This window comes from Zonotrichia leucophrys, chromosome 9, assembly GCF_028769735.1.
Source record: "Zonotrichia leucophrys gambelii isolate GWCS_2022_RI chromosome 9, RI_Zleu_2.0, whole genome shotgun sequence".
Classification (NCBI taxonomy): Eukaryota; Metazoa; Chordata; class Aves; order Passeriformes; family Passerellidae; genus Zonotrichia; species Zonotrichia leucophrys.
Window position 1 is genome coordinate 4,223,611 of NC_088179.1, and position 27,545 is coordinate 4,251,155.

Genomic DNA, 27,545 nt, shown 5'->3' on the forward strand with positions numbered 1-27,545 from the left:
ACATGATAATGTTGCAACAAGAAGTTGACGTTGAAATTAATTTATAAATATATTGGAACTCGCTGACATGTTTTTCATAACACATTGAGATAAAGTGGGCAAGTTCCTGCAATACACTTCATTCTGGATAGACTATTTCCTATCAACAAAGCCACTTCACTTTTTTTTAACCAGACTGCTCATAGTTCAGGGGAGTTGCAAGCACTTCTTTCCTTAGCCCTGAGCTGTGGCTCCCTATGTAAGAGCTGAAACGAGGGATGTGGGGCTCCAGGCAGCTCTCCAAAATGCAGTTTATTGTATACAAAATGCAGTTTGTTCCATCCAAGATGTTACAGCAGCCCAGGGTTGTGGGTGACAGAGCTGTGCCCACAGCTGTCAGCTCCAGCTGCAGGCAGGCCTGGAGACCCTTTGGTTTTGGTTACAATGCATTATATACTTTTCTTTTGGTTACAATGCATTATATACTTTTCTTTTGGTTACAATGCATTATATACTTTTCTTTGCTGAGCATCTTCATACAGTAGAACCAATCTATACCTTAACTATTATCTACAACCTATCATAACTACTATAATTACTATATTCATGTTACTGTTCTCCAATCCCTAAAAGTTAGTACATTACAGTTTAAGCTAGAAGTTGTTTTTCAGTTTTCTTGCAGTGGAAAATTCTGAGACCTTTTTTCTACTTGCCACATTTGCTGACTTGTTTGCCTGTGCTCTCCTTCTGCTTGGTAAAAACATCTTCTTGAGGTGGGTTTATCCTTTGCTCTAAGCCATAAAAACCCCTTCTAACTAACACACCCTTTGCCTCCTTGGTTATCCAGTAAGATTGGCTCAGCAATTCTTTTCTTCTATATCAAAATGCTTTCATTTCTATTCCTTCTTCAGATTCTACGTTCAAAAAATCTTTCTGCTGAGCATCCACATCTGTGAGACTTGTCAAACTTTCATCCTTCCCAACATCTCCATGTTAATCATAAAATCATTGTAGAATTACAGAGCGGTTTGGGTTGGAAGGGACCTTACAGATCATGTATTGGGGGTTGAAATCCCTGGCATGGGCAGGGACATAGCCCAAAATGATGGCAGTGCAGGGACACAACCCAAAATGATGGCAGTGCAGGGACACAACCCAAAATGATGGCAGTGCAGGGACCCAGCCCAAAATGATGGCAGGGATTGAAGTGTAGGATTAACCCACGGCTGAATATGACAGAGCACAATTCCCCCACTTGGCTGCGGTATGAAATGACTGGCCAGCATCAACTCTGCAGGAGCTGTTCTGGGAACCCAGCAGGAATTATCCCTGTTTCAGCAGTGCATCCATCCCCTTCTGTGTGATCAGAAATGATGCTGGCAGCCTCGCCCCGAGCCTGGAGCCCAGCGCAGAACAGCAGCGAGCCTCCTTAAGAGACACGAGAGGGGAGGAGAGAGCTCTCCCTCTGGTACAGCAACCCCACCTCCCGCTTATTTCATCTTCCTTACAAGGCTAAAGCCAGAAGCTTTCCTCGGCGCCTGGCTCCCTTAAAAGCAGGAGAACAAGCCCAAGGATCCCGGTAGAGCCCAGCCGGGATGTGCTGCTGACAGAGCCCCGTGGAAAGCACAGCAGAGGAGGGTGACAGTCACCTGGGAATCCCAAACCAGGTGTCCAGTGATGCAGATCTTCTAAAGAAACACCAAAGCAAACCCAAAAAGAAATCACTGAGGGGGAAAAAAGTGCAACATGAGAGGTAAATATGTTTTTTCTTGGGGAAATTGGGATAACTGGCAGTGTTTTGTTTGAAAATGGTCATTGTAAGTAGGTGTGTGAAACTGAAATGCAGACTGAAAAATGCATTTATTAACCTCTGAATAAAGACTGGTCTGACTCTGACTTCAGAAGCAGCACTGGGTTAAAAACTCAGATCAGCAGATGAATTCAGGTGCCTCTGAAGAAATTTTGATGGTTCCCTTAAGGCATTCACAGCTTAAACCTTTTCAAAAATCTACATTTCTGCTTTGCTTTCTCTGCCATTGCTAGATGTTTTCAAGTAGTAGTATGAACGTTGTTTTGGGGGGAAAATTGTGGCACAACCAAAACCTAAACGGAGAATGTGTCTCAGAATAAGTGTCTCCATCAAGGCATTTCCAATGCTCCCATAGCCTTGTTCTTGCAACAGTGCCATTTCTTCAGAAAGATCCATGACCTACTGAGCTGGAATGTCTGTTGACATCTGGTTGAGGTTACTGGAACTGGTATTTGGGGTTCTTTTCTTTTCTTTTCTTTCTTTTTTTTTTTTTTTCCAATTTAATTGAAACAAGCTGAGATTGTCAGCACATTGTATGAAGTGTTTCCATACTCTGACTGTCTAGTCTGTCTGATGGGTAATTCTAGAACTGCCAAATCTGAATGGGAAAAGAGGAAACAACCTGAGAGTTCCAAATTGTGGATCATCCTGCCAGGGATACTCAGTGGATAAGAAATGCAAGACTTTTCCTCCTGTCTGTAAGATGGACCCAGAGAAATGTTTTGCGAATGTGATGCTATTGACTTGGGCATGACTGTGTTCTTGAGCTCCTGATTTACATCTTTGCAATGCTAGAGGACTCACAGATGCTTTTATTTACCAGCTAAAACGAAAAAGTGGGCTGTGGAGAAGAGCTGCTGGGATCTCTGACAGACCTTGAGGACATCTCCTGGTGGACAAATTCTGCTGTGGCTCAGCCTTGCATGCAGAGCTGGGGTTCAGCAGACCAGCATGGAGGTGCTGCGTCGCTCCTCGGTCTTTGCTGCAGAGGTGATGGAGGTTTTTGACAGGTCTCCCACTGACAAGGAGCTTGTGTCCCAAGCCAAGGCTCTGTGCAGAGACTACATCAACTCCAGGCTGATCCAGGCAGGTGTGAGCTGGAGCAAACCCGAGCACAACACGCCGGTGCCCGGGGGGAAGTTGGCCGAGGTCTCCACCATACTGCTGCGGCTTGGTGAGTGCTGGCAGGGGGAGCCCAGCTGGGATGGAGGGATTTGCACCAGACTGAGGTTCTGCAGGAGGCTTTTTGGGCCAGCAGAAGTGCTGGGCACAGGCAATGCTCTGACCAGCACCAGGCCAGCTGGTGTCCAGCCACCTACCAGCAATGCTGATCCTCAGCCCTTTCCTGAGCAGTGCAACAAGGAGGGCCAGATTTCTCCTTCATGACAGTGCAGAGAAGCCTGTGGAGATGGAAACTGGGGTGTTTCCTAGCCCACCTGCACACAGAGGCTCTGGTGGGCCAGCAGAAGTGCTGGGCACAGGCAATGCTGTTGGAAGTCACAGGGAGGGAGACTCCATCAGCTCAGTGAGGCTTAGCAGCTAATTAGTGCAATTAATGAGTCAGACATGGTAAAACCTAATGGTATGAGGCAAATGAGGCAGCCCAGACCAAGGTGCTGTGTCTGCCATAGGCCTGGTTTATCTGACCTTGTATTTCCTCTGGCCAAGGCTAGGGAGGTGCCCTTTGACCACTGCAATAAAGAGGTTTTTCTTTTCTGCTTTTGGTTTTGGTGATCTTCCCTAAACAGCTCTGAGTTTCCTCAGTCTCTTGGAGCACTGCTCAGCATGGGGTTTCTGCAAAGTTGCCTTTTTCTGAGGACCTCCAAGAGCTGAAAATCACAAAGCAGTGTGAGAAAGCCCAGCAGCAAACTGATTGTGTGAGCACAGGTCTCCAGCTGGGTACCAGCTGTTCCCACAGCACTTAGAGCAGCCTCTCTCAGCTGGGTGTTTTTGCAGTGTTTTCTCCAGAGGGAGTGACTTGTTTGCCACAATACATCTGGCATCTTCTAGGGCACTGCTACTGCTGGACTTGGGCTTCAGCAGTAGCTCACCCAGCTTTAATTTGGGGGTAGATGCTCAGAAAATGTGTTGGAGATTTTACAAAAGCTGCTTTTTAATGACAGTGTGTTAATTTTCCTTTGTCTACTTTGCAAGAAAACCTGAGTTTTCTTGCTTTTTGCTGGAGCAAGAAGGATTTGGCTGATGTGTGGCACACACTGCCTTTTGTGCCACCTTCACAGCACAGCAACAATGGGGGCTTCAGGGAGAGCAGTTTGAAGGTTATGCCTGGTGACATGAAGATAATCTTTAGAGCTTGTACCAGGAGCACCCTTTAAATGTTAGCAGTTGCCTGGCCTTTTGTTTTGGGTTGTGTAGCACCCTGTGTGCTCAAGTTTAGCTGTCATTTGGGAACCCAACACCTTTATTCTTGGAAGCTGCTCCCAACATCCCTCTTTGCCTGCAGGCTGGTATATTAGCTCACATCTGGCTGGAAACTACCACCAGCATTTGCATCTGATTTAATTACATCAGAGTTCAAACAGGTCTGGTGAAGTCAGCTTTAGCTGGGCCTAACAAAGACAGGACCAGGGCTGGTGTTACCACCTTCTCCCCTTATTATCCTAAGTTTCTTTTTAAGGCAAAGCTGGGTTTGTTTTAGTTGACTTTTTTTCTTAATTCATTCTTTTTCACTTTTTCTCTTCTATGCTGATTTTACTTCTGCTTTTGTTTCCAGTGGTTGCTTGGTTTTGGGGGGAATTTTCTTGTTCTTCTGCCAATCCCACTGTCTATTTGTACTTCCTTTCTTCTCTGCCTGCTTTGGGGGTTGAGATTTCTGTGCTTTCAACCCAAAATTCTGTGGGTGGCCAGGAACATGTTGAAGGGCAGGCAGGTGGCTCTGTGGATCTGAAGGCGTCTCCTGGGTTGTCCAGATGGGAAGATTTGGCTGATAGTCCCAGGAACCTGGTGCCTTCTCTGAGCCAATCTGTTTGGAGAGCACCATGAAAGCAGAAAGGTAAGCAGTGCTCCTCATTAGGATGAAGAACAGTTTCCATCCTGTTCCTTTGGAAACTCCACTTGTCACAGGGCCCTTCCCTTTCTTTTCCCCTTTTCTGCTCTGACCAGCACCAGGCCAGCTGGTGTCCAGCCACCTGCCAGCAATGCTGATCCTCAGCCCTTTCCTGAGCAGTGCAACAAGCAGGAGCAGTTTTCTCCTTCATGACAGTGCAGAGAAGCCTGTGGAGATGGAAATTGGGGTATTTCCTAGCCCACCTGCACACAGAGGCTCTGGTGGGCCAGCAGAAGTGCTGGGCACAGGCAATGCTGTTGAAGGTCACAGGGAGAGAGACTTCATCAGCTCAGTGAGGCTTAGCAGCTAATTAGTGCAATTAATGAGTCAGGCATGGTAAAACCTAATGGTATGAGGCAAATGAGGCAGCCCAGACCAAGGTGCTGTGTCTGCCATAGGCCTGGTTTATCTGACCTTGTATTTCCTCTGGCCAAGGCTAGGGAGGTGCCCTTTGACCACTGCAATAAAGAGGTTTTTCCTCTCTGCTTTTGGTTTTGGTGATCTTCCCTAAACAGCTCTGAGTTTCCTCAGTCTCTTGGAGCACTGCTCAGCATGGGGTTTCTGCAAAGTTGCCTTTTTCTGAGGACCTCCAAGAGCTGAAAATCACAAAGCAGTGTGAGAAAGCCCAGCAGCAAACTGATTGTGTGAGCACAGGTCTCCAGCTGGGTACCAGCTGTTCCCACAGCACTTAGAGCAGCCTCTCTCAGCTGGGTGTTTTTGCAGTGTTTTCTCCAGAGTGACTGACTCAATTGCCACAAAAGATCTGGCATCTTCTAGGGCACTGCTGCTGCTGGACTTGAGCTTCAGCTGGTTTATCTGAACTTGTATTTCCTCTGGCCAAGGCCTTGGGAGGTGCCCTTTGACCACTGCAATGAGCTTCTGCACATGAAAACTGCCACTGCTGCCCTGCAAATTCCTCCATGGTCTCTGGAGAAAGGAGGAGAGGCCCCCAGATTGCTCTGAATGTTGCAAATCAGAATGGATGTACGTGTGTCACCATATTTTCTGAAAAATCCTTTTGCACTGGAGACCAGCACCAGTGTGGAGGTCCTGGTGCTGCTGGGGAGAGAGGCTCTGTAAGCTTGGGAATGCTTTCCTGTGCTTTCCTTCCCTGGATGCTGCTGCCTGCCCTGTGCCTTGCTGCAGAACAGGGCATGTGTGCCTCCAACCAAACCCTGATCTCAGCTGGGGCCTCCAGGAGCTGCTTGTTGGAAATTGGAGCAGTGGCAGCTGCCAAGTGCTGATCCCAGGCTCCTGGGCCCAGCTAAGCAGGGCTATCCCCATTTCCTGACATTTTCCAGGAAGCCTGGGAGGAGAAAACAGCTGTTGGTAGACCAAGTAAGGTTTCCTCTTATCAGGGCTGACCATGTGTTGGCAGGTTTCCTCTTTCTGTCAAACAAGGGACAATCCCTTACTCAGAAAGGGCTGGGAGAGCTCAGCTGTGAAATTCTGCAGAGCTGGGTTTTCCTTTGTGCTGAATGCCAGATAAATGAATTAAGGATCAGTAGCTAATGGCACTGTGAAAAGGTCCTGAATGCAGTGAGATCTTCCTTTTTATCTCTCACATAAATGAAATTTTGAAGAAGATCAGTTGCCCCCTGGCTGGGCCAAGTCACTTGGGTCTTACAGTGGGGATATAAAGTTGTTGGGGTACCTCTTCCTCTTCCCAGAGCACCCTTGTGCAGGAGAGAAGCACAGTGTGTCCTAAATCCAAGCCAAAAAGGACTCTCTGTGCACAAAGGGGCTTGGTCCCATGGGGTGTTTGTGTTGTGTCATGCTCCTACAGCAGCTGTACAACCTTCATTAAATATCCATGAACCCCTACAGAGAGAGAAATCCCTTGGAAACTGGGCTTTATTAATTCTACTACTCAAAAACTTATTTGTTTTGCTATAAAAGGAAAAGCTTTACTGTTGTTTCCCAAGCCCCATAGCTCAGTCCTTTAGGAGAGGGTTCTCTGCTTGTCCTTGGTGGTTTTTTTTTTGGTCTTCAAGCTGGCCTAAACACCTTCTGCCATTTCCCAGCTGGGCAGAAAGGTGAAAACACATCTCTGTGTGTGTCAGGTACCTTGCTGCTGAGCAGTCAGCCATGCAGATGAACATCTCCTTAACCATTTGAAGGAGAGAAAGAGCTCCAGACTGACTCTCAAGTCCCTGTATGAGCATAAAATAGCTGGCAGTCTCTTTGTTTAATTAATGTTGTGCGGCTCTGGGTGGATCCTTGGCTTTCATCAGCCTTCAGCATTCTTGAATCACTCTCTTGCACTGGAGGCATTTTTGTACAAGCCTGATGGGGTGTTGAGGAAGGGCGTAGCTCTCAATGGATGTGCATGTGTCACCATGATATTTTCTGAAAAATCCTTTCCCTAGGATTTCTTCTCCTGGGAAAAAGAGAAGCCTCATCTCCATGCTTTGCTGCTCTGGAATGTGCTCTGGAGATTGGTTATCCAAACATGTGAATTGTTTTTTAATTGATGACCAATCACCATCAGCAGTGTCGGACTCTGAGGAATCAGTCACGAGCTTTCATTATCGTTCTTGTTTGGCCTTCTGATGTCTCCTTTCTCTTTCTTTAGTATAGTTTCAGAAAATATAATGTATTTATATAATAGATTTATATTATTATATATAATTATATATATAATATATATAATATATAATATATTATATATATAATATATAATATATAATATATATATTATATATTATATATTATATATAGATAAAATACATTATATTAATATATAATGTATCAGCCTTCTGAGAACATGGAGTCAAATTCTCATCTCTCACCTCATCCTGGGGACCTCACAACACCACATTCATGCCTCCTTCTCACTTCTGAAATAAAACGTCATGGCTTTGCTTATCTGGGGCCTGTCTCCTGTGTTGGAGGAAAGGCAGGCAGCCAGGCTGGGAGCAGGATTTATATCAGGGATTACTGCAGCCACACCACTGGTACAGGGCCCCTGCCTGCCCCTGCTCCCTTTGGGAGTCCCAGGGTGCAGATGTGTCGTAGCAGCATTCCCTGCTGGGTAATAATTAGCATTGACTCCATGAGTGCAGAAGGCTGAACAATTGCTTTATTGTACTTTATTATATGATACTGTGAAAAACGCCAATCACTTGTTTAAAAAATTTTAAAAGTTTAATAGTATTAAAATGGTTATAAAAATAGTAATATAATTAGAGTAATAATAATTTGGACAATTTGGATTTAAGACCACATGAGACAATAGAGACAAAGAGTTACAGACGGTCCAGGTACCTCTTTCTGGGCAACATAAGCCCGAAAAAGGACACATGTGAACAGAGGATTAACCCTTAAAAACAATAACCTGTTGCATATTCATACAGCTCATACATGAAGCATAAATTCCATTCAAACACAGGATTCTGTCTGGTCAGTGTCAACTTCTTCCTCTGAATCCTGACGGTGCCTTCAGGGCTAAGAGAGGCAATAAGAAGGTCATTTCTTCTGATAATGGAGCAATAAATTCTCTTTTCTCTGAAGGATTTAGGTGTTCTGTGGCTGCTATCTCAGTGGGAGTACTTCATTCCCTTCTTTAAAAAAATCTTACATAGCACAGTTTCTGTTTTAACATTATGTTATAGCCTAAAACTATATTTAACACACTACTTAAGAAAATTAATACATCATAGCTTTCTAACATAACACACGTAATAGTAGTTTTAATATTTGCAAAAAGCCAATCATAAAATACATTCACAATAAAATAAAATAGTAATTTAATAAAATAAAATAGATTCACACATTTTTCACGATACTACACTATACTATTCAGAAAAACCCATCGCCCTTGCCAGACAGTCACGACACCCATGGATCCAGTTGGTCAATGAATCCAAAATATTGGACCAGAGTCCAATTAAGAAATCACCCTTTGGTAAACAAATCTTCTTAACACATTCCACATGTGCACAATAACAGGTGTAGCAAATGGAGATAAGAATTGTTCCTCATTCTTTTCTCTGAGCCTTCTCACAGCTTCCCAGGAAAACCCTGGGAGAGAGTTGTGTCTCTGTTCAGAGGATTTGTGATTTCCACACAGATGGGATGGAATTGCATCTCACCAACCTTAAGCACTCGTGTGCCTGCCTAAACTCAGGTGGAGCTGGACTTTGTGGGGGTTTCAGTTGTGAGTTTTTCTGGGTTGGGATTGAAGGCACTCCAGACAGTAATTCATGTTGGGACCCAGGTGTTTATTATCTCTTATCAGTAAAACAGTCTCACTACTGTGAGTTCTGCAGCTTTTCATTAGAAGGCACAAAATGGCCAACAATCTCTTGTTCCAAGGTCTTTTAAGACTAAACTATCCAATTAAGAACTGACACCTGGATTATTTTCCCTTTTAACCCAATAACTGATCCCACAGAGCCCGCAATGCAGATTTTCTGCCCAATCATAAAATGCCACCCAAACCCATGGAGAAGGAGGAAGAAGAAGCATGAAGAAGAAACCCAGGATGACACCCTGTGCCCTCCATCTTGCTTCCATCCACAACGCACTAAAAACCCCAAACCCTAAATTTCTCACCAAGTGATACACATACACTACTCTATAATCTATTCCACACTTTTGTAGATTCCAATCTAGGAAGTCTAGGAAACTTTTGAAGTCTGGGAAACTTTCTCCATGAATGAGGGTCAAAGCCAGTGCTCCCCTGGGGTTCAGGGCACCCCAGAGCAGACAGAGAAATATTCCCTATGTTGCCCTGGGTCTCCACAGGGCTTCAGACTCTTTGCCTGGTGGCATCCCTGGAGTGAGACCAGCTGTGACTCCTCCAGGGTGGGAGCAGGGCTTGGTGCTGTTTGTTGGCAGGGGATGAGCTAGATCTCATTGACCTGATGGCATCCCTGGACTCCTCCAGGGTGGGAGCAGGGCTTGGTGCTGTGCCCAGCTGACCCTGCTGTGTTTTGGCAGGGGATGAGCTGGAGTACATCCGTCCCAACGTGTACCGGAACGTGGCGCGGCAGCTGAACATCTCGCTGCACTCCGAGTCCGTGGTGTCCGACGCCTTCCTGGCCGTGGCCACGCAGATCTTCACTGCAGGTATGGTCCCCACACACACACACACAGGGCAGCAGGGATGGAGCCAGCTCCTGTGGGAAATGGGTTTGTGGAGAGTTCTCACATAGTATGTGTTTGTGTCTGAATTTGAGACAAGGAATTGCCTTCTAAATGTTGGTTTAGAAATGGTGTGGAATAGGGGAGATATTGTTGAGAGAGAAATAGAGCTAAAAAAGTTTCAAAAAATAGCCTTACAAATAAGAGAGATTCATTCTAGTGGGACCCACAAGGTGTAGTTTTAGATGATTGGTTGTAAGGCATGATGTGGTAAAAATCTGATAAGCCAAAAAACACTTATGATATACCATAATTAGGAGATAGTTGGCTTCTGATTACTATGACGTGAATTATAACATCTGTATTGTCTCACCCTTCTCATGAGACTGAAAATGGAATTAAAGTTTTTAAAGCACCTCTCAGTTGCCCCATCTCTGAGTCAAGGAGAGGGTATTATTCAACACCTCTTGGAGAAGGCACAGCCTGCAAGGTGGGGCTTGCTTTCTGAAAGGGCTGTGGGCAGTTTGGCACTGTGCCCTGCTTTAATGATTTAATGAGAGCTGGCAGGGAAATGTCTTGGGCTGTCATATCCTCCCAGTGGGTTCTGTCTCATTCTAGAAGGCACCTCCTGCCCTTCCTCGCTCGTTAGGAGGTGGTTGTTGCCTCATTGCAGAGGGAGGTCACTCATTCCAAGCTTCTTTGCTCACCTTTGGCAGCTGCAGGAGATTCATTGCTTGGGAGTCTCCCTTGTTCCAGCTCAGGCTGCTGATGCTGGGAGCCAGAATCAGCTCATCACTGAGAGCTCCTCTCCTCCTGGCTTCCCTTCCCACAGCAACACCCAGAGATGCAATGCAACCTTTTCCTTTCTCATGCTGGGGAAGCCCTGCTCCTTAAGGCTGTTCCAGATGAGCAGGTGCTTTGAGCTTTCTCTCTGCTTAGATGTGAATGTTCTGCTGCTGCTGCTGTTAGACTGGTTCCAGAGATGATGGTCAAAAGCAAAAATAAGCCCTGTGCTGCATTCAGCTTTTCCTGGAAACAATCCCTGCTCACAACTGGAAAAGCAGCCTGTGGGAGTTGAGGGAAGAGAAGCCTTTCAGAGGGATTTATGTCAGGCAGGTTCTGACATGGTTATAGGTTTTCTGCAGTGTCTTGTTGTGTTGTCTGTGGAAGGGACGGTAGATGGTAAAGATTGGAAACAAAACCAAAAAAAGAAAATAAAAAGCCCAAAGAAAGCAACTTGCTGGCAGTATGAAACCACTGAAACCAGTGACAATAGCATGGAGGTGTCACAGGATGCAGGGACTCCTGTCACTTTGGCAATAGTTGCTACAGGATGGAAATCCAGGTTTCAGTTGTACTTTCAAATAGGCTACCTCACTCAAAACCTTTTAATCCTCACAAAGAACTTTGTTAATAACTGCTTTATCTGGAACCACTGACACCCTGGAGAAGCCCTGGCATGCAGAAGGTCTGAAGCCCTGTGGTGGAGAGCACAGATCCTCCCCAGATGGCAAAACAGATCTCAGAGAGGCACTGCCCAAGCAGGGCTCCTGGCAGCTTGATCAGGGCAGATTTTACTCCCTGGGTTAGGGAAACTGATGCTGTGTCACTGGAAATGGAGGGATTGGGCTGTGGGCCTGGTTGTGCAGCCCTCGCCAGCCTTTCAGAGCACGCCTGGGCTGCAGCTTGGGAGGGCCTGGGAGCTCAGAGAGAGGGAAAGCATGGCAGGAATGTGTCACTGTGGCTGGTACAGAGTGCAGGTGCCCTGTCTTGTCACTCAGTGCTGAGCTTTAATGAAAAACAACACTCAGGTTGGCAGACTCAGGCGCAATTTGGATTGCAGGTGATGTTCCGTGACTGCAGCATTGGGGCTGGGGCACTCCAGAGCTGGAGTGACACAGGGAGCTAAGGCAGAGGCCAGGAATGCTGCAGGGGGAGCAGACTGTGTGTGCTGTGGTGCTGGGGATAAACCCTGCTGCCTCCTGGGAATTCTGCTCTCAGTGGGTATTGACAAATTCATGGAAAGCTGCCTTTTTTATGTTTTTTGGTGTTCTTCACTTCTCAGCTCAGGAGCCAAACGTGTGGGTAGTTTCAAATTAAAGTAGGAATCATATCTCATAGTTCTAAACCTTTCAGGGTATTAAGAATAGAATCTGGACTCAGCCCTCTGGGGCTGACAATGCTGGAGACTTTGGACTCTGCTGCCCCTCCTCTGGAGCCACCCTGCTGCAGAAATGGCTTTTAGTGGGCTGATTCAAACCTTCCCAGAGCTCTCCATGTATATTCTTAATTCTTTCCCATCTCTGCTGGGAGCTGTGCATTTAATTGCTTTTATCAATTTATTATTGTAATTTCTCCTAGGTAGAAGGTTGCTGAGTGGCTGAGGGGTAGGAGCTTGCTGTTTTTTAATGTTCCTGGATCGCACTGCAGTCTTAAAACTCAGCATTTAACAATAAATCCAGCAAATTGGAGTTGGCTGTAGCAGCCAGACATTCATTCCTTTTATTATTTTTTTTTCATACTTGAGAGGAAAGAGGCTCTTATTGAGCAAAGGAAACCAGACACTCAAGTTCAGGGTGAGTTTTCATGCCAATTACCAAGTTTATTAAGAAAACAGCTACAGTCTGACACTTCAGTGCTTAGACAGCTTGGGGAGCCCCACTAGTCACTTAAAATGCCTTTGCAGCAAGGAAGCAGGGGATTTTGACCTTTTTTTTTTTTCTGGAGAGGTTTTCTCCTTAATATTTTACATGTCTATCTTCCACATTCTGGTCTGGTTTTGAGTCTTCACATTGTGGCTCTGTCTGTGCTCATTTCCTGTCCACACTGTCTGCAAGTCCTGACTGAGCCCAGACCTGCCCTGAGCAGCCTGGTTCAATGCCTCTCCTCTCTGTGAAGAAATTTTCACTGATACCCAATTTAAGCATCCCCTGGAGGAGCCTGGTCATTGCCTCTTCTCTCAGAGAAGAAATTTTCATTAATACCCAATCTAAACATCCCCTGGTGCAGCCTGATCATTGCCTCTTCTCTCAGAGAAGAAATTTTCATTAATACCCAATCTGAACATCACCTGGTGCCATTTGGGGCCATCTCCTCTTGTCCCATGGCTTGTCATCTGGGAGAAGAGCCTTTAGGCTCAAGCTGTGTTTTGTTCCCCTGTTTCCAAACATCTCATTTGTTATTCAGGGTGAGGTGAGCTCACCCTGTGTGGAGACAAAGCACTGCAGAGCCCTGATCTGCTTTTGATGGTGAAGGATCTGCAGCACCATCACCTCTGTGATGTTACTGCTTGTTCTCATGTGTGGTCCAAAGCTGCTCTGCAGGTAGCAGGAGACATTCCCCTGCCTTCTACAAGCTTTGGTTTGGGGCCTGGATAAGCTGACATTTTTTTCCTTACATTTTAAAACAAATGCCAGAAGGAAGAGGTCACTGGTGGGAAAACAGAAGTAGAAAAGGGAGAGGCATTTTCCTTTCCCAAAGGAAGCAGTTCTGCCCTGTTGGTGAGAGCTGCTAGGCATGAGGGCTTTCTAAAAGCTTTCATCCTGGTTTTCACTGGGTTTGGCTTTTCTTCAAGAGTGCCTGGGCTGAAGTGAGCCCTGTGTAACAGGAATGTAGGGTAAATGCTTTCTGAGGAGAAAGCACTTTCCCTGCAGGAGCAAGGATGTAGGTGACACCAAGCTGACTGGTGCTGTTGACACCCTTGAAGGATGGGGTGACATCCAGAGGGACCTGGACAAGCTGGAGAAGTGATCCATGGGAATCTCATGAGGTTCTACAGGGCCAAGTGCTAATGGTTTATCTGCACTGGGACAACCACCAGGACCAGTCCAGGCTGGGGATGAGCAGATCAAGAACAGCCCTGGCAGAAGGACTTGGGGGTGCTGGTGGGAGAGAGCTGGACATGCCCCAGCCTTGTGTACTGGGACCCTGTCTTGGTTTGGAAAGACAGGAGTCTGCTAAGGAAGGCAGGAGCCTCCCCTGAAATGGAGAATGTAAACCCTCCCCACCCCTCTGAATTGCTGTAAATTTTAAATTAAGGGGCTCTCAGGCAAAAAAAAAAAAAAATCGGAGCAGGAAATAACAGTTCTTTAATAGGGAAAAGAAATAAAGGATGAAATAAAGAATGCAGTACACTAGAACAACACTGACGGAGTCAGAACCCACCCTGACACCCTGTGGGTCAGGGTGTTGGTGGCAGCCCCATTGGAATTGTGGCTCAGCCCTCCTGCAGTGTCAGGGGTGGTTCTGCTGGAGCAGGGATCCTGTAGAGAAGGATGGATTCTTCCTCTGAAGATCCAGTGGAAGGAGAGGCAGCTGCTGTTCCTCTGGGGAATCCTGTGGAGAAGCCGTGCTGGTGTCTCAAAACCTCTGGATTATATCTGGGTAGCAATGCTTGGCTCCTCCCTCTGGGCTCACATCTCCCAATGGGATGCTGCAGTTCTTATCAGCCATGCAGTGACATTCAATAGCTGTTATCAGCAATGTCCCCTCCCCAGGGAGGTGTGAATGTGGTCATTCAAAGAGAGAGATAAGGCAAACTGCCCACTTGACAAAGGTAACCTGCCATGCAGATGGTAATGGGAAACATCTTGCACTGCAATCTTCAACAGACCCAGAGCCCACCTGTGTGCTGGGCAGCAGGGCAGGGGAGATTCTGCCCCTGTGCCCTGCTCAGATCTGTCTCCAGCCCTGGGTCCCAGCACAGGAAGGAGCTGGAGCTGCTGGAGAGAGCCCAGAGGAGGCACCAGGGTGAGCAGAGGGATGGGGCAGCTCTGCTGGGAGAGCTGGGATTGTTCAGCCTGGAGGAGAGAAGCTTTGGGGTGACCTCAGTGTGGCCTCCAAGCCCCTGAATGAGCCAACAAGGAAGCTGGAGAGAGAATTTTCCCAAGGGCCTGCAGTGACGAGGGGGGAATGGCTTCAAACTAACAGGCAGTAGGTTTAGATTAGATATAAGGCAGAAATTTTTCCCCAGGAGGATGAGGCCCTGGCACAGGGTGCCCAGAGAAGCTGTGGCTGCCTCATCCCTGCAAATGTTCAAAGCCAAGCTGGATGGGGCTTGGAGCAACCTGGGATAATGGAAGGTGTCCCTGCCTGTCAGAGAGTGGAAAAAGGAATCTGTTTTGAGACATCTTAGGATGCTTGGAATGTGGTAGGGGTGGGTCAGCCCTTGCTGTGGTGGGATGGTGCCCTGGCCCTGCACCCCCAGCCCTGCAGTGTCTGTCAGCCATGGCACACTGAAGGCAGCACCCAGTGTGGCCAAGAAAGTGCAAATCTCACCTGGGAGAAGGCCAGGATGGACCAAAGCTTTAAGAAGCCTGACCACGAGGCAAGAACATTGTCCTTTGACTCTGTGATGTTTGTGAGGTCCCCAGGACAAGGTGAGAGATGAGAATCTGACTCCTTGTTCTCAGAAGGCTAATATAATATAATATAATATAATATAATATAATATAATATAATATAATATAATATAATATAATATAATATAATATAATATAATATAGTAATATAATATAATATTGCTATACTAAAACTATACTGTAAAAATAAACGTATACAGACAGAAGGCTTAACAAGAATGATAATGAAAGCTTGTGACTGACTCCTCAGAGTCTGACACAGCTGGCTGTGATTGGTCATTAAGCAAAAACAATTCACATGAAACCAATCAAACATGTCGGTAAGCAATGTCCAGACCACATTCCAAAGCAGCCAAACATAGGAGAAGCAATCAGAAAATTATTGTTTTCATTTCTCTCTAAGGCTTCTTAGCTTCCCAGGAGAAGAAATCCTGGCAAAGGGATTTTTCAAAAAATATCACAGTGACAGACCCTACTTCATTTTGGAGTTTTACATCACTGGAACTGGAGTTAGTAGCTATAAGTCTGTTTTTCTGTATCTTTCCTGTCTTTCTGTTTTTTTCCCTTTCTTCTTCTCTCTTCTCATGGGGCGTGACATTGGATGGGTTTAAAGGTTTTCTATGTTCTGTGGGCTAAGTCTATGCAGTGGTAAGTGATGTTATGTTGCATTTACTCTTTTGCCAACGTTCCTTAATTTTCTGTAGTTTGCCAGCAAACTTTCATGAGGGTTTTTTTTACCTCTTGATCATATCTGGTTGGGATTTTCTCCTTTGAATCTATGCAGAGCAAAAGAACCCTGGTTTTAACCCTGGAATTAGGTGACTGGGGTGTAACACTGCCCATGACAGGGGATTGGAATGAGATGAGGTTTGAATTCCCTTCCAACCCAGACCATTTCTCTGAAATGCAGTTAGAAATTGGAATTCCGCTCTCACTGGATATTGACAAATTCATGGAGAGAGCTTCATTTTTTTTTGGTGTTCTTCAGCTTCTTCAGCATCCTGCTTCTCCCTCATCACTTAGGCCTTATGACTTGAGCTTCCTTCCTTGTGCACACCCCTCTCAGCTTTTCTCTCCACCAAAGCTTGTTGTGTCTGGCTGCGTTCTCCCAGCTGCTGGAGTGTAGCAGTGGCTGGTGTTTCTTTAAGGTCTGATTTGTGAGCAGGACTTTGATGCTGAGTTTATTTGAATAACCTCAGGTTGTTGTGTGGTGCCCTGGTGTCTCATGGCTTCTTCATCTCTCCCCTGAGGCAGACAAGCTCATATGAGCAGGAACACTTTCAAGAGCATTCCTCTCCTGCCAATTCATTTTCCCCTGGGCTCAGCAGTGTTTACATACCTTCAGCTCCATGGCTGGCCTAGGGAGTGCAACTTGCATTTCTTATTTTTTAATAATGCCTTCTAAGCAGCCCTTCACTTTTTCCATATCCTTTTGTTCCATGTCTGTGAGCAGAGCTTTCTCTCTCTCTGGCTCCTTTTTGGACCAGCTTTCCATTCCCTGTTGTTGTTAGCTCCTGTGCATGTTAATCCACGCAGTGGGAAGCTGTGAATGGATTGTCTTGCTTGGTGATGAGTGCCTGTTTCACCCAGTGTGGATGACAGCCAGCCCTTCTGAGGGATTTGGAGCAAGCCAACGTGTTTTCACTTCTCATGTGCACTGGGGAGATGCAATTCCAGCTTTTGCTGAGATGTATCACACTGGTGTCACTGTGAGCCTGGCCTGGACATCACAGGGGACAGAGGCACTGCCCTCCCAGTAACTGTGCTCCTCTGCCCCTGCCAAGGGGAGTAAATGCAACATAACATCACTTACCATTGCACAGACTTAGCCCATTGAACACAGAAAACCTTTAAACCCATATTTTCTTGAGAGGGAAAAATTCATGGAGCTGGTGTCCTGGGAAAGTGCAGGGGAAGGCTACTGGGGCTGCTGCCCTTTCCTGCCTGGGCTGGGTGGGTGCTGGAGCCCTCCTGGAAAGGGGCCCAGCCCCAAGCATGGTCCTGGTGTTGGAGGTGCCTGCTCATCCCTTGCTTCCTACAAGATGAGAAGAGGAGCATAAGCTGTGCCCTGCTGTTGTGAGAGGCCCAGCCTGCTGCCTCCAGCAGTGGCAAGGGGATTCAAACAAGTGGAAATCAGGCAGGGATTTCCTCCTCTCCTGCCCCATGGACTGACTCTAACAGGAAAGGCAGGCTGAAGGATTGGTTTGACCCCTTTGGGTGTGCTCTGGAAGGAGGATGTGACCCCTGAGCCCTCCACATCCATCAGCATTATTAACCAAGAACCTGATCCCTCTCTGCTGTGGAAGGGAGAGGGGTCTCTCCATGTGCCATGAGCACTCCCCTCGTGCAAATCCTGCAGCAGGAACAATCTTAGCAGGGAAACTGGAGCTGAATGGTTCCTCTCCATCCTCTCTGGACTGATGTGCCTTAGAGCAAACTGCTTTCCTGTGTGCTGGGTCTCTGTCTTTCACAGGTTATGGATACACTTTTCTTCTATTTTGGGCTCAAAACAGCATTAACCAGGACTGGAGCTGTTTTTCTGCACCAGAGTGACTTCAGTCCTGTCAGTCTTTGTTACTGCCACGTAAATATCTCAGAGCTAATGGACTTGCTTCAGATATTTGAGGAGTGCTGTCAGCAAAAGCTTGGGAGTAAGCCAGTGAACTCTTCCCTGGAATTTTGGGTAACTTTTGTTATGTAACTCAAGATGCAGGGAACCACATTTCTGCAGGGATGGAGAACTGTAAAAGTGACTTATACTAAAGCTGAATATCAGCCAGCTGAGGCTCTGGTCCTGAATATATCATCAGCAAGGAGTGTAACCCCTGAAAGCCTCTTTCATTGGGTAGAATGCACTGACCTGCACTTGGACAGCCTCTTCCTTGCAGGGAGAACCCCTCTGTCTACTCTTGTGTGGTTTCATAGCCTCTTCCTGGCTCATTCTGCTGGCTGTCATGGTGACACACAATGTGAGAAAGGCAGATAAATAGCGTGAATGCCAAGCAGGGAGTGAACTTCCTGAGTGACAGCGCTGGTGTCAGGGACACCGCAGGGTCTGCTCAGTAAATAAAGCCAAAAGAAAAACAGTCGCTTCAGCTACATTAAAAACTTCCCCTGATCTCAGGGATAGTTCTGGGGAAGGACAGAGTGTCACAGAGGTTTTGAGAGCCTCACAAAAAGTTCATCTGTAGATTTTTATCTTACAAAAATCCCATTTGTCATGACTAATGTAACGCTGAATGGATTTTCTTCAGTCTTACAACGTATTCCCATGGCTGACATTTGAAGAGTTCCTCTAAAGTTTAGTTTGTTTTTGTTTTTTTTTTAAGGAAAAGAAAAGCAAGCAATTCCTAAAATTGTTAGTGTGAATGTCCCTTTTGAAGCACCAAGTGCAAGAATTGTGAAATCTGCAGGTTTTCTAAAGAATTATAGGGCATTCTGCTGCAATGAGAGCTGCTGTGAGGAGGCTGGAGCTCCATCTCAGAGCTGGTTCGGGATCTGAGAGTGCAGTGAAGGAAAGAGGGAGACTCTTTACCCCATTTAAATTGTGTTTTTGCTTGCTGAGCACATCTACTCTTCTAATGATGTGTTTAACCCCTCTCCATCCTCTCACCTTACTGCAACCCTGTGAGAACAGTTCTGTGTGTATTTTAGATATTAGAACTTCACCAGGCTTCTGCCTATGTTTGGGAGAGACTTTGCACAGATTCCATAGAGACACAACACTGCAAAATACTTCCCAGTGTGCTTGATAAATATGTCTATCACAGATAATAAACTAAATTGTGTGCATGGGAGCGAAAGGGTTGTGTTTCCAGGTCACTGGTCCTGAGGAAAGCCTGATGAGGGGCAGCTGACTGCAGGGTTTGAGCATGAGGGATTTATGACTGCAGGGTTTGTGCATGAGGGATTTATGACTGCTGGGTTTGAGCATGAAGGATTTATGCCCAGGGCAGCCCCAGGAGGTTGGCTGGTACCTCGAGCTGAGGTCCCACACTCATCACTGACACCAACAGGAAGGTCCCAGCTGCTGGGACAGCTTCTGTGGAGCACTTGCTGCAGGCAGGGCAGCCTGGCAGGAAAGCTGTCTTCTGGGAGATTAGATAGCTGACTGACTAATAGTTAAGGTATAGATTGGTTCTGTTGTATTAAGACGCTCAGCAAAGAAAAGTATATAAAGTATTTGTAACCTAAACAAAGGGTCTCCAGGCCTGCCTGCAGCTGGAGCTGACAGCTGTAGGCACAGGCTCTGTCACCCATGACCCTGGGCTGCTGTAACATCTTGGATATAATCAACTGCATTTTGTATGCAATAAACTGCATTTTGAAGAGTCACCTGGAGTGCCGCATCTCTTATTAAGGCTTTTACAGTGGCGCCCAACGTGGGGCACCATCATTAAGAGCCTGATTTAGGGGTGCAGGACTCCAGGGCTGCCTGAAGCTGGAGCCGACAGCTGTAGGCACAGGATCTGTCACCCACCACCCTGGACTGCTGTAACCTCTTGGATACAACAAACTGCATTTTGTATACAATAAACTGCATTTTGGAGAGCTGCCTGGAGTCCCACATCTCTCATTTAGGCTTTTACAGTGGCGCCCAATGTGCGCTATCAGTAAGAGCCTGAAGGAGGGATGTGGGTCTCCAGGCCTGCCTGCAGCTGGAGCTGACAGCTGTAGGCACAGGCTCTGTCACCCACAACCCTGGACTGCTGTAATGTCTTGGATACAATAAACTGCATTTTGTATACAAGAAACTGCATTTTGTACACAATAAACTGCACTTTGAAGAGCCGCCTGGAGTCCCACATCACTCATTTTGATTTTTACAAATGTGAGTGTCCTTTTCCCTTCTCGCAGGCATCACGTGGGGCAAGGTGGTGTCGCTGTATGCCGTGGCAGCGGGGCTGGCCGTGGACTGCGTGCGGCACGCGCAGCCAGCCATGGTTCACACCATCGTGGACTGCCTGGGCGAGTTCGTGCGCAAGACCCTGGTGACGTGGCTGAAGAGGAGAGGAGGCTGGGTAAGAAGTGCTGCATGTCTCATTGGGCTTGTTTCTCTGTGTCCAGACTAGAAAATATCCCAGTTAGTGGAAGTGAGAGCGTGCTCTCGGCAGCTTTATGCAGAAAAAGGCTGTGGGAAATTCTCTTTCACAGTGCTGTGGCTACCTCTGTCCTACTTACCCCTTACAACTGTGCTAGACTTACATAACTCTGTTACTGCCTCATGGTCCCATCCTCAAAACCATCAGTAGTTCTTCCTTTCTTCTTCCTTTCTTCTTCCTCTCTTCTCCTCTCTTCTCCTCTCTTCTCCTCTCTTCTTTCTCTCTTCTTCCTCTTTCTTCTTCTTCTCCTCCTCCTCCTTCTTCTTCACCTTCACCTTCACCTTCATCTTCTCCTTCTCCTTCTCCTTCTCCTTCTCCTTCTCCTTCTCCTTCTCCTTCTCCTTCTCCTTCTCCTTCTCCTTCTCCTTCTCCTTCTCCTTCTCCTTCTCCTCCTTCTTCTCATCTTCTTCTTCTCCTTCTCCTTCTCCTCCTTCTTCTCATCTTCTTCTTATCCTTCTCCTTCTTATAATTATTCGCATTTCAGTCCTGACCCACCAGCACCTGTTGTGTTCCTGATCTTCTCCAGAGCTAGCAGCCATTCATAGAGGGATACTGTAGGGTCATTCCTGTGAGGCACAGGCACAGATTGCCCAGAGAAGCTGTGGTTTGCCCCATCTGTAGAAGTGTTCAGGCCAAGCTGGATGGGGCTTGGAGCAGGCTGATTATAGAGGAAAGTGTCCCTGCCTGTGTCAGGGGGTGGAACTGGATGATCTTTGAGGTCTCTTCCAACCCAAACCATTCTTTGATTCTGTGTTACTCTTGGCCAGCTGTTTCTTAGAAACTGGCAACAAATGAGGCCTGCCAGCTTAATTCTCACTTCACTTCTAAGCACTGGATTCCTTTGGTCTCTCTGTACTTAATGTGAGCATTGGTACCTGTGGAGGATGGTTCATAGAAAAACTTTATTTTGGTGCTGTGGCATAGCTAAATACCTTCCCAGTGACCTCCCCAGCTGAGTGGAGAGACTGGCTGGCAGCTGGGGGATGTCTGCATGTACCAGGCAGGGACACAGACACAGATCCTTGGATCCCCTAGTATGCTGCTGGGCAGGTGCTGCTTGGGGCAAAATATTGCCCTGTGACACCACTCAGTTCATAGGATATCTTGTTCCAAGGCATGCAAATTCCCTCTTTTCCAAGAGGTGAAATGTATTCCTAAGCTGTCAGGAAATGGTCAGGCTCCTCACCCAGTCAGATCTGGAGAGAATGGGGTGTCCTTTTCCAAACTGAGTATTGCTCCTTTGTGCTGAGACTTCCCAACCAGTCAGTAGCTGGTTCAGTTCCCTGATTTCTTCAGGAGTGTAAGGAAGAACTGGGAAAGTGTCATTGTTCTGGTTTGGGATCCCTTGCACTTACTAAGTACCAGTCCTACCTTAAATCATCCCTGCCCTCTCCAAAACTGTGTCACCTCGAGGCCAGCTGTCCCAGGGAGCTGTTTGGTTGGGCTGAAAGTAACTTTGATTTGAATGCCCTGATCTGTTTCATTTTGTGTTCCAAAAATGAATTGTGCTGAGGCAGGTGAAGAGGATATCCTGGAATTAAGTGACACTGTTCCTGCCTGTGAATGCCAGTCCCTGCCTCAGTATCGTTTCAGGCTTTCTTTAACTGCATACCTGCTTGAAATGTATTCTCTGAAACTTTTTTCCCCCCTAAGATCTAGTTTCATTAAAACAGAAATGTTGTGTAGGAACACATCTCTTTCTAGTTTCCAGCTATTTTTATTTTGTTTTGGTAAAACTTGCATGCTCTGATAAGCTAGCATCTTGTTTTAATTCATGTATTGCTTCATTAGAGCTCAAAACAGAATGTTTGGATCATTCCAAAAGGATATTTTTGGAAAATTTGTTGCATAGCAAACAAGCTGCAAAACCCATCTCCAGAGCAGCACTTATTGTATGTAGGGTCTTAGGACCCAGGGAACGATTGGTATCTGATTCTGTTGATTCAGAAGGGTGAATAATTTTTTAATTAAAACTATACTATATTACATTAATACTATAGTATATTAAAGAGATGTTATACTAAAGAGATACTAAAAATTGTTTTATTAAAACTATACTATATTACATTAATACTACAGTATATTAAAGAGATACTACACTAAAGAGATATTAAAATACTTAAGAGATACTGAATAGATATTAAAGAATACTAAAGAAAAACTTGTGACTGTCTCAAAACAGGACACAGTTTTGACCTAATTGGTTAATTAATATAAAGAACTATTAGTAGAATCTAATTACTAAATCCCTTCAGGTAAGCAGTCTTCTTAACACATTTTACATGTGCAAGAACAACAGGAGCAGAGAATGGAGATAGGAATTGTTTTCTGTTTCTCTGAGGTTCCTCGCTGCCATTCCCAGGAAATACCCTTGGGAAGTGGTGCCTGTCTGCTCTCTGTGAAGAGAGCTGTGGCTACAAGCTCTGGTTCTGTGCAGCTCAGGAGATAAATCCACCACTGGCTCTTTTTCCAGCCATCCCCCTTTAGAGGGACAGCACATTCCTTTGGGTTTGCTGAATCCATGCTGATTTTCCTGGGATCTGGCCCCAAGGAAAGGAAACCATCTTTACTGTCCCTCATCAAGCACAGGCCTGTGGAGGCTGCTGGGCTGTTCTGATACAGCCATTTCCAACACTCTGATCAGCAGCTCTGGGCTCTGAAAAGAAAATACTTTCCCTTTAGAAATATAGGGAAATGCTGCTAATCCCATCTCATGCTGTGCCTATCCGAATGTTCTTCTCTTGATGTAGGCACTGCAGCAAGGAATTTCCCAGCCTCGTCCACTCACAGGCCAGACCAAGCAGCTCTTTGGTGGAGCCCTCTCACCCATTGTGTGGGTTTGTCCTGGCTTGCCATCCTTATTCCCCATCTCTTACTCATCAGCCTAGGCTGAGGCTGCTAAGAATAACCCCCATCCCTGAGCTGGTCCAGGAAAGACACCAAGGAGATTTGGGGAAGGCATTTGGAGTTCTCCATTCAGCAGCAGGTTCCCATGTGTGAGAGAAGAGAGCAGAACCAATGCAAACCTCACAGGAAGAGCAGGAAAGAACCTTTAAGGCATGATCTCCTCCTGGGAAGAGTTTGCAGCCTCAGTAGTGGCTTTACAGTGGAAGGGAAAGATTTAAATTTTTTTAGCAGCATTTGCTGCAAAGCAGTGTAGGTGACTTGAATTTGTTTGAACAATTAACATAGCATATCAAACTGCCATTGCAACAGTTTATCAGTGCCTGGCCAGGCAAAAAGCCCTAAGTGGCTTTGAAGTTTTCAATTGCACTGCCTTATCAGGTAGGCTTGATTTGGATAACAACAGCTGAGGCAATTGTTAAACAGCTGAGCAATTTTGCTTATCTGGGCAAGCCCCATAGAAATGTGTAAGTGCTTCTGAGTGCAGCTCCTCTTGGTTAGAGCACTGAGGTCATTGCCTTTGGGAGAACAGAGCAGGGCTTTGAGGACTGCATTTCCTCACCTGGCTGTTAACCCCTCATAGCTGTAATCAGCCCAGTGGGTTGGGTTGGTTGTCCTGGCTCACAGGAGGCACTAAAGCCCATTAGAGCTTGTGTTTCTCAAGGATCAGGTGCCCTAAAATGTGTGTTCAGACAGGTCCTGCATGGCTAAAGGGAGAGTTTGACACAAGTGTTTTAAACCTGACCCCATGCAGGCTGCTGGAATCTGACAGGTTCAGTTCAGACTATTTTCAAATGCAAACAGGGTGAGTGTGCTGGAAGCGTTCAGGGAGACCCACCTTGCTTTCCTCCACAATACAGATCAATGCCTGTGAGCACTGGTACCTCACTGCAGCATCCTCTGCTAACTGCCTAGGCTCTGCTTGCTCTGTTTGTGTTTTCCAGCAGCATTTCCTCACCTTGGTGCTGACTCAGCTCTCTCCTGCCGTCCTGTTCCTTCCCATCACTGCATGCTCTGTGTTCCTCCCTTCTGCAGTCTCTGCTTGTCACTCATTCATCAGCTCACTCCTGCTGGTGCTCCCAGGAGAGCAGCAGTGGGGTGAGCTGCACTGGGCCAGCCTTCCTGGCCTGGAAGGAACAAGGAGCTGCTGGAATGTGTGGCAGCACAGCTTTGGTCTGTAGATGATGATGGGGTTGGTTAGTGTGGCTCTACCCACTAACCAGACTCTGGGATTTGTCCCTTCAGCCCCTTTTTCCTTTCTGATGATGATGACCAAGGTTGGTCAGGCAAGGCTCATGCTTGTATTGAGAACAAGCAGAAAGAATAGAGAAGATTGTTGGAGCATTCATCATCTCTCATGTCCTGTTTTGGTGAGGAACACCTCAGGGTTGAGAGTCTCACTCATCTGTGCTTGGTCAATGAGAGATTTATGTTAGAAGGCAAATTTGGAAGGCTGCTGAGCTAAGCTTGTAAAGAAAAGACTTTTGGGGCTGTGAGCGTTTGCCATTCTTGTGATGTGATTATTGTTCCCAAAATCTATTTCTGCAAACCACATGGGGCTGATGTGCTAACAGTGCACCCCCTATCACACAGCCTCAGTCCACATCTTGTGCTGGGCTGAAGGTTAACCAGAACTCAGTTATATCATGGGCAAAGCTTTATTTTGATTCCTGCACCAGAAAATGCATTTTTCTCTCTACCTCTGTCCTGTTCACTTCACCTTCTTGATATTTTCCATTTTCTCCCTCCCATGCCAGCTGAGAGCCTATTTCTATCAATTTGATGGGGTTCTTTTCCTTTTTTTTTTTTTTAATTTTTTTAATCATTGCAGGCCAACTTCTGATTAATACTGGCTGTCCAAGTGATCTTTAAATCTGGGAGGCATCCCTGCTGGCATATGCATTTCCACAAACAAAGCTACAAAGCTTGCATTGCTTTAGGTTTAAATTGGGGGGTGGCTTGCTTGAATGCCTTCCAAATAAAGCATTAAGGCAAGAGAAAATGTACAAGCAACTTGAGCTGATATTAACCAGGACAACCTCTGGGAAGCATCTGGCTTTACAGAAAAGGACGGGAATGCTGATACTGCTGAGGATTCCTAGACCATTTGAACAGGGAAAGTTTCGTTTAGCTATCCAAAATGGGAAGTGCTGGATAATCTTCCTGCAGCATTTCTGTCCCCAGGGGTGGCTGAAGAGGGGGACAGTGGTGGGGAATTAGGAAAGTGTGTTTTGCAGGGCTCTTGAGCCTGATTTAATAACTTTGAGTGTGTGGAAGTGTCAGTGCCAGCACCTGGTGCTGCAGCAGGGGTGGTGCCATGGGCTGTGGGGCTGGCACAGCCTGCAGAAGGGGCTGACCTGGCACTAAATGTCAAACAAAGAAGCTGTAAAGGCTGAGGAAAGTCAATGCAAGTTCTCAGGAGTCAGCACAAGAGATTTTGGTGCAGAAGCTCAATCTATTTGCCTGGGGATAGTCACAGATTTAATCCAGCTCTCATAGGAGGTGTTGATGCAGTTGAACAATAACCTATGAAAGTTATGCTGGGAGTATTCTCATACCTCCACAGTGTTTTGCAAAAATATTTTTTGGGCCCATACATCACATAGCAAGTGTTTATTAACTACTGTATAGCATGTACTAGACCAAACTACATAACTGATTCAAGCTTTAGTGTTTTATGCTGTGACACTGAGCTTCTCCTTAGGGTGCAGATGCCAGGGGGTGTCTTAGGATGTCTCTGACAATCTCTGTTTTCTCCTCTTCAGGCAGACATCACAAAGTGTGTGGTGAACACTGACCCCAGCCTTCGCTCCCACTGGCTCGTGGCTGCTCTTTGCAGTTTTGGGCACTTCCTCAAGGCCATCTTCTTCGTCCTGCTGCCTGAGAGATGAGTCTGAGATTCCAAGCACAGCCCCCTTGCCCCATCTTCTCTCCCACTCCAGAAGCAGCGAGAAGTAACTGGAGAAGTAATTCCAGACTGGTAATGGCAATCTCTGAAGAGGAGGAAGAGAAGAACTGGGACAATAAAAAAAGCCTTGTTCTCCTCTCCCATCAAGTGGGAGCAGATGATCAACCACAGTCTCCTATTTGCAGCCACAGGAGCCTCTCTCACCATTAATCCTTCCAAGACTCGTTTCCCTGGGTGTCCTGCATGTGTGGCCCAGGTGTGGCTGGGGCTGTCAGGTGTCAGCTCCTCGTGGCTGTGCTGCATGCTTCTGCCAGCCCCAGGCAGAGGGCAGGAGCAAGGGAATGTTGTTTCAAACGGGATAAGGAAATAGGAGAGGGAGAGAGTTCCTCCTTCACTCCACATGATTTCCCTTTCAGCCCTCAGACTTGCCTTGTGTTGGTGTTGTTTCGTTTGTGCTTCAACTCCATCTCCTCCTTTATCCCTGATTCACTCGGTGGGCTCTGCCCAGCACTGCATGGTGGGTTTTTAATGAGATAAAACCAAGCAATCTGTCAGCAGATGCTTTTCCCTGCCATGTTTTGGAGGTTGGTGTGAGGGGCAGGATGACAGAGCAATGTGTGTCTTGCTGACCCCTCTTACTGCACTCACCCCAGTCAAACAGCAGAGCAAGGGGCAATGCCTTCAAACAGCAGCTCAGGATGGAATCATGAATAAAAATGATTCATCATGAAGAAAAATGCATTCTCCACTGAGATTCTGTCAGAGCTAAGCATGGAAGTAGGAAAGGCTGGGGGATGTGGGCAGAAATAGGGAAGCAGCAAGTGGTCTGGCTGGCATTGTGAAAGCGGTGAGCTGTGCTGAAAGTAGCTGATGTATGTTTCTCCTTTAATCTCTTTCAAGTACAACTCAGTAGTCTTCTTTGTGGCAAACAATAAAAGAAAATAAGTGGTATTTCACTGCTGCAAAGGCTATTGTATTTGTTTCCAGGGCAGAGTTACCAATTCCAAAAAAGGCCAGAACAGTGCAGAGACAAACACTCTGGCCATGCTAAAAATACCTCAGCTTTTCCCCTGGTAGAGCATGTTAACATGTTAAAGCTATGGCTTGCCTGGAATTTAACCCATGTTGTTGCCATGTCAGAAACATGCTGTTCCCACCAAGAGGTGCAGGGCCCTCCTGATGGCAGCAGTCTCTTCTCTGCCCAAGTTTTCTGGAGACTCCTTGCTCCCAAAATTGTGGCACCAGGCACAGGAAAAAAAAAAAAAAGAAAAAGTGGATTAAGAACATGTGGCACTATAGGCGATTTGCTGTTTTTTCCCCTGATTTC

General features: G+C 46.4%; 1 protein-coding gene across 2 annotated transcripts; it reads left to right on the forward strand.

Moving 5' to 3' along the window:
- The first annotated feature begins 1,360 nt into the window (after positions 1-1,360).
- Positions 1,361-27,174, forward strand: BOK (BCL2 family apoptosis regulator BOK). 2 transcript variants are annotated; one of them, XM_064721370.1, is made up of 5 exons: positions 1,361-1,732; positions 2,613-2,963; positions 9,801-9,929; positions 20,162-20,325; positions 26,076-27,174. In XM_064721370.1, the coding sequence occupies exons 2-5, from the start codon at positions 2,741-2,743 to the stop codon at positions 26,199-26,201; spliced, it is 642 nt and encodes a 213-aa protein (XP_064577440.1). In that variant the 5' UTR covers positions 1,361-1,732; positions 2,613-2,740; the 3' UTR covers positions 26,202-27,174. The 2 variants fall into 2 exon arrangements, with proteins under 2 accessions (XP_064577440.1, XP_064577441.1); XM_064721371.1 differs by having other exon boundaries at positions 1,472-1,732; positions 26,080-26,243.
- The last annotated feature ends 371 nt before the right edge of the window (positions 27,175-27,545 follow it).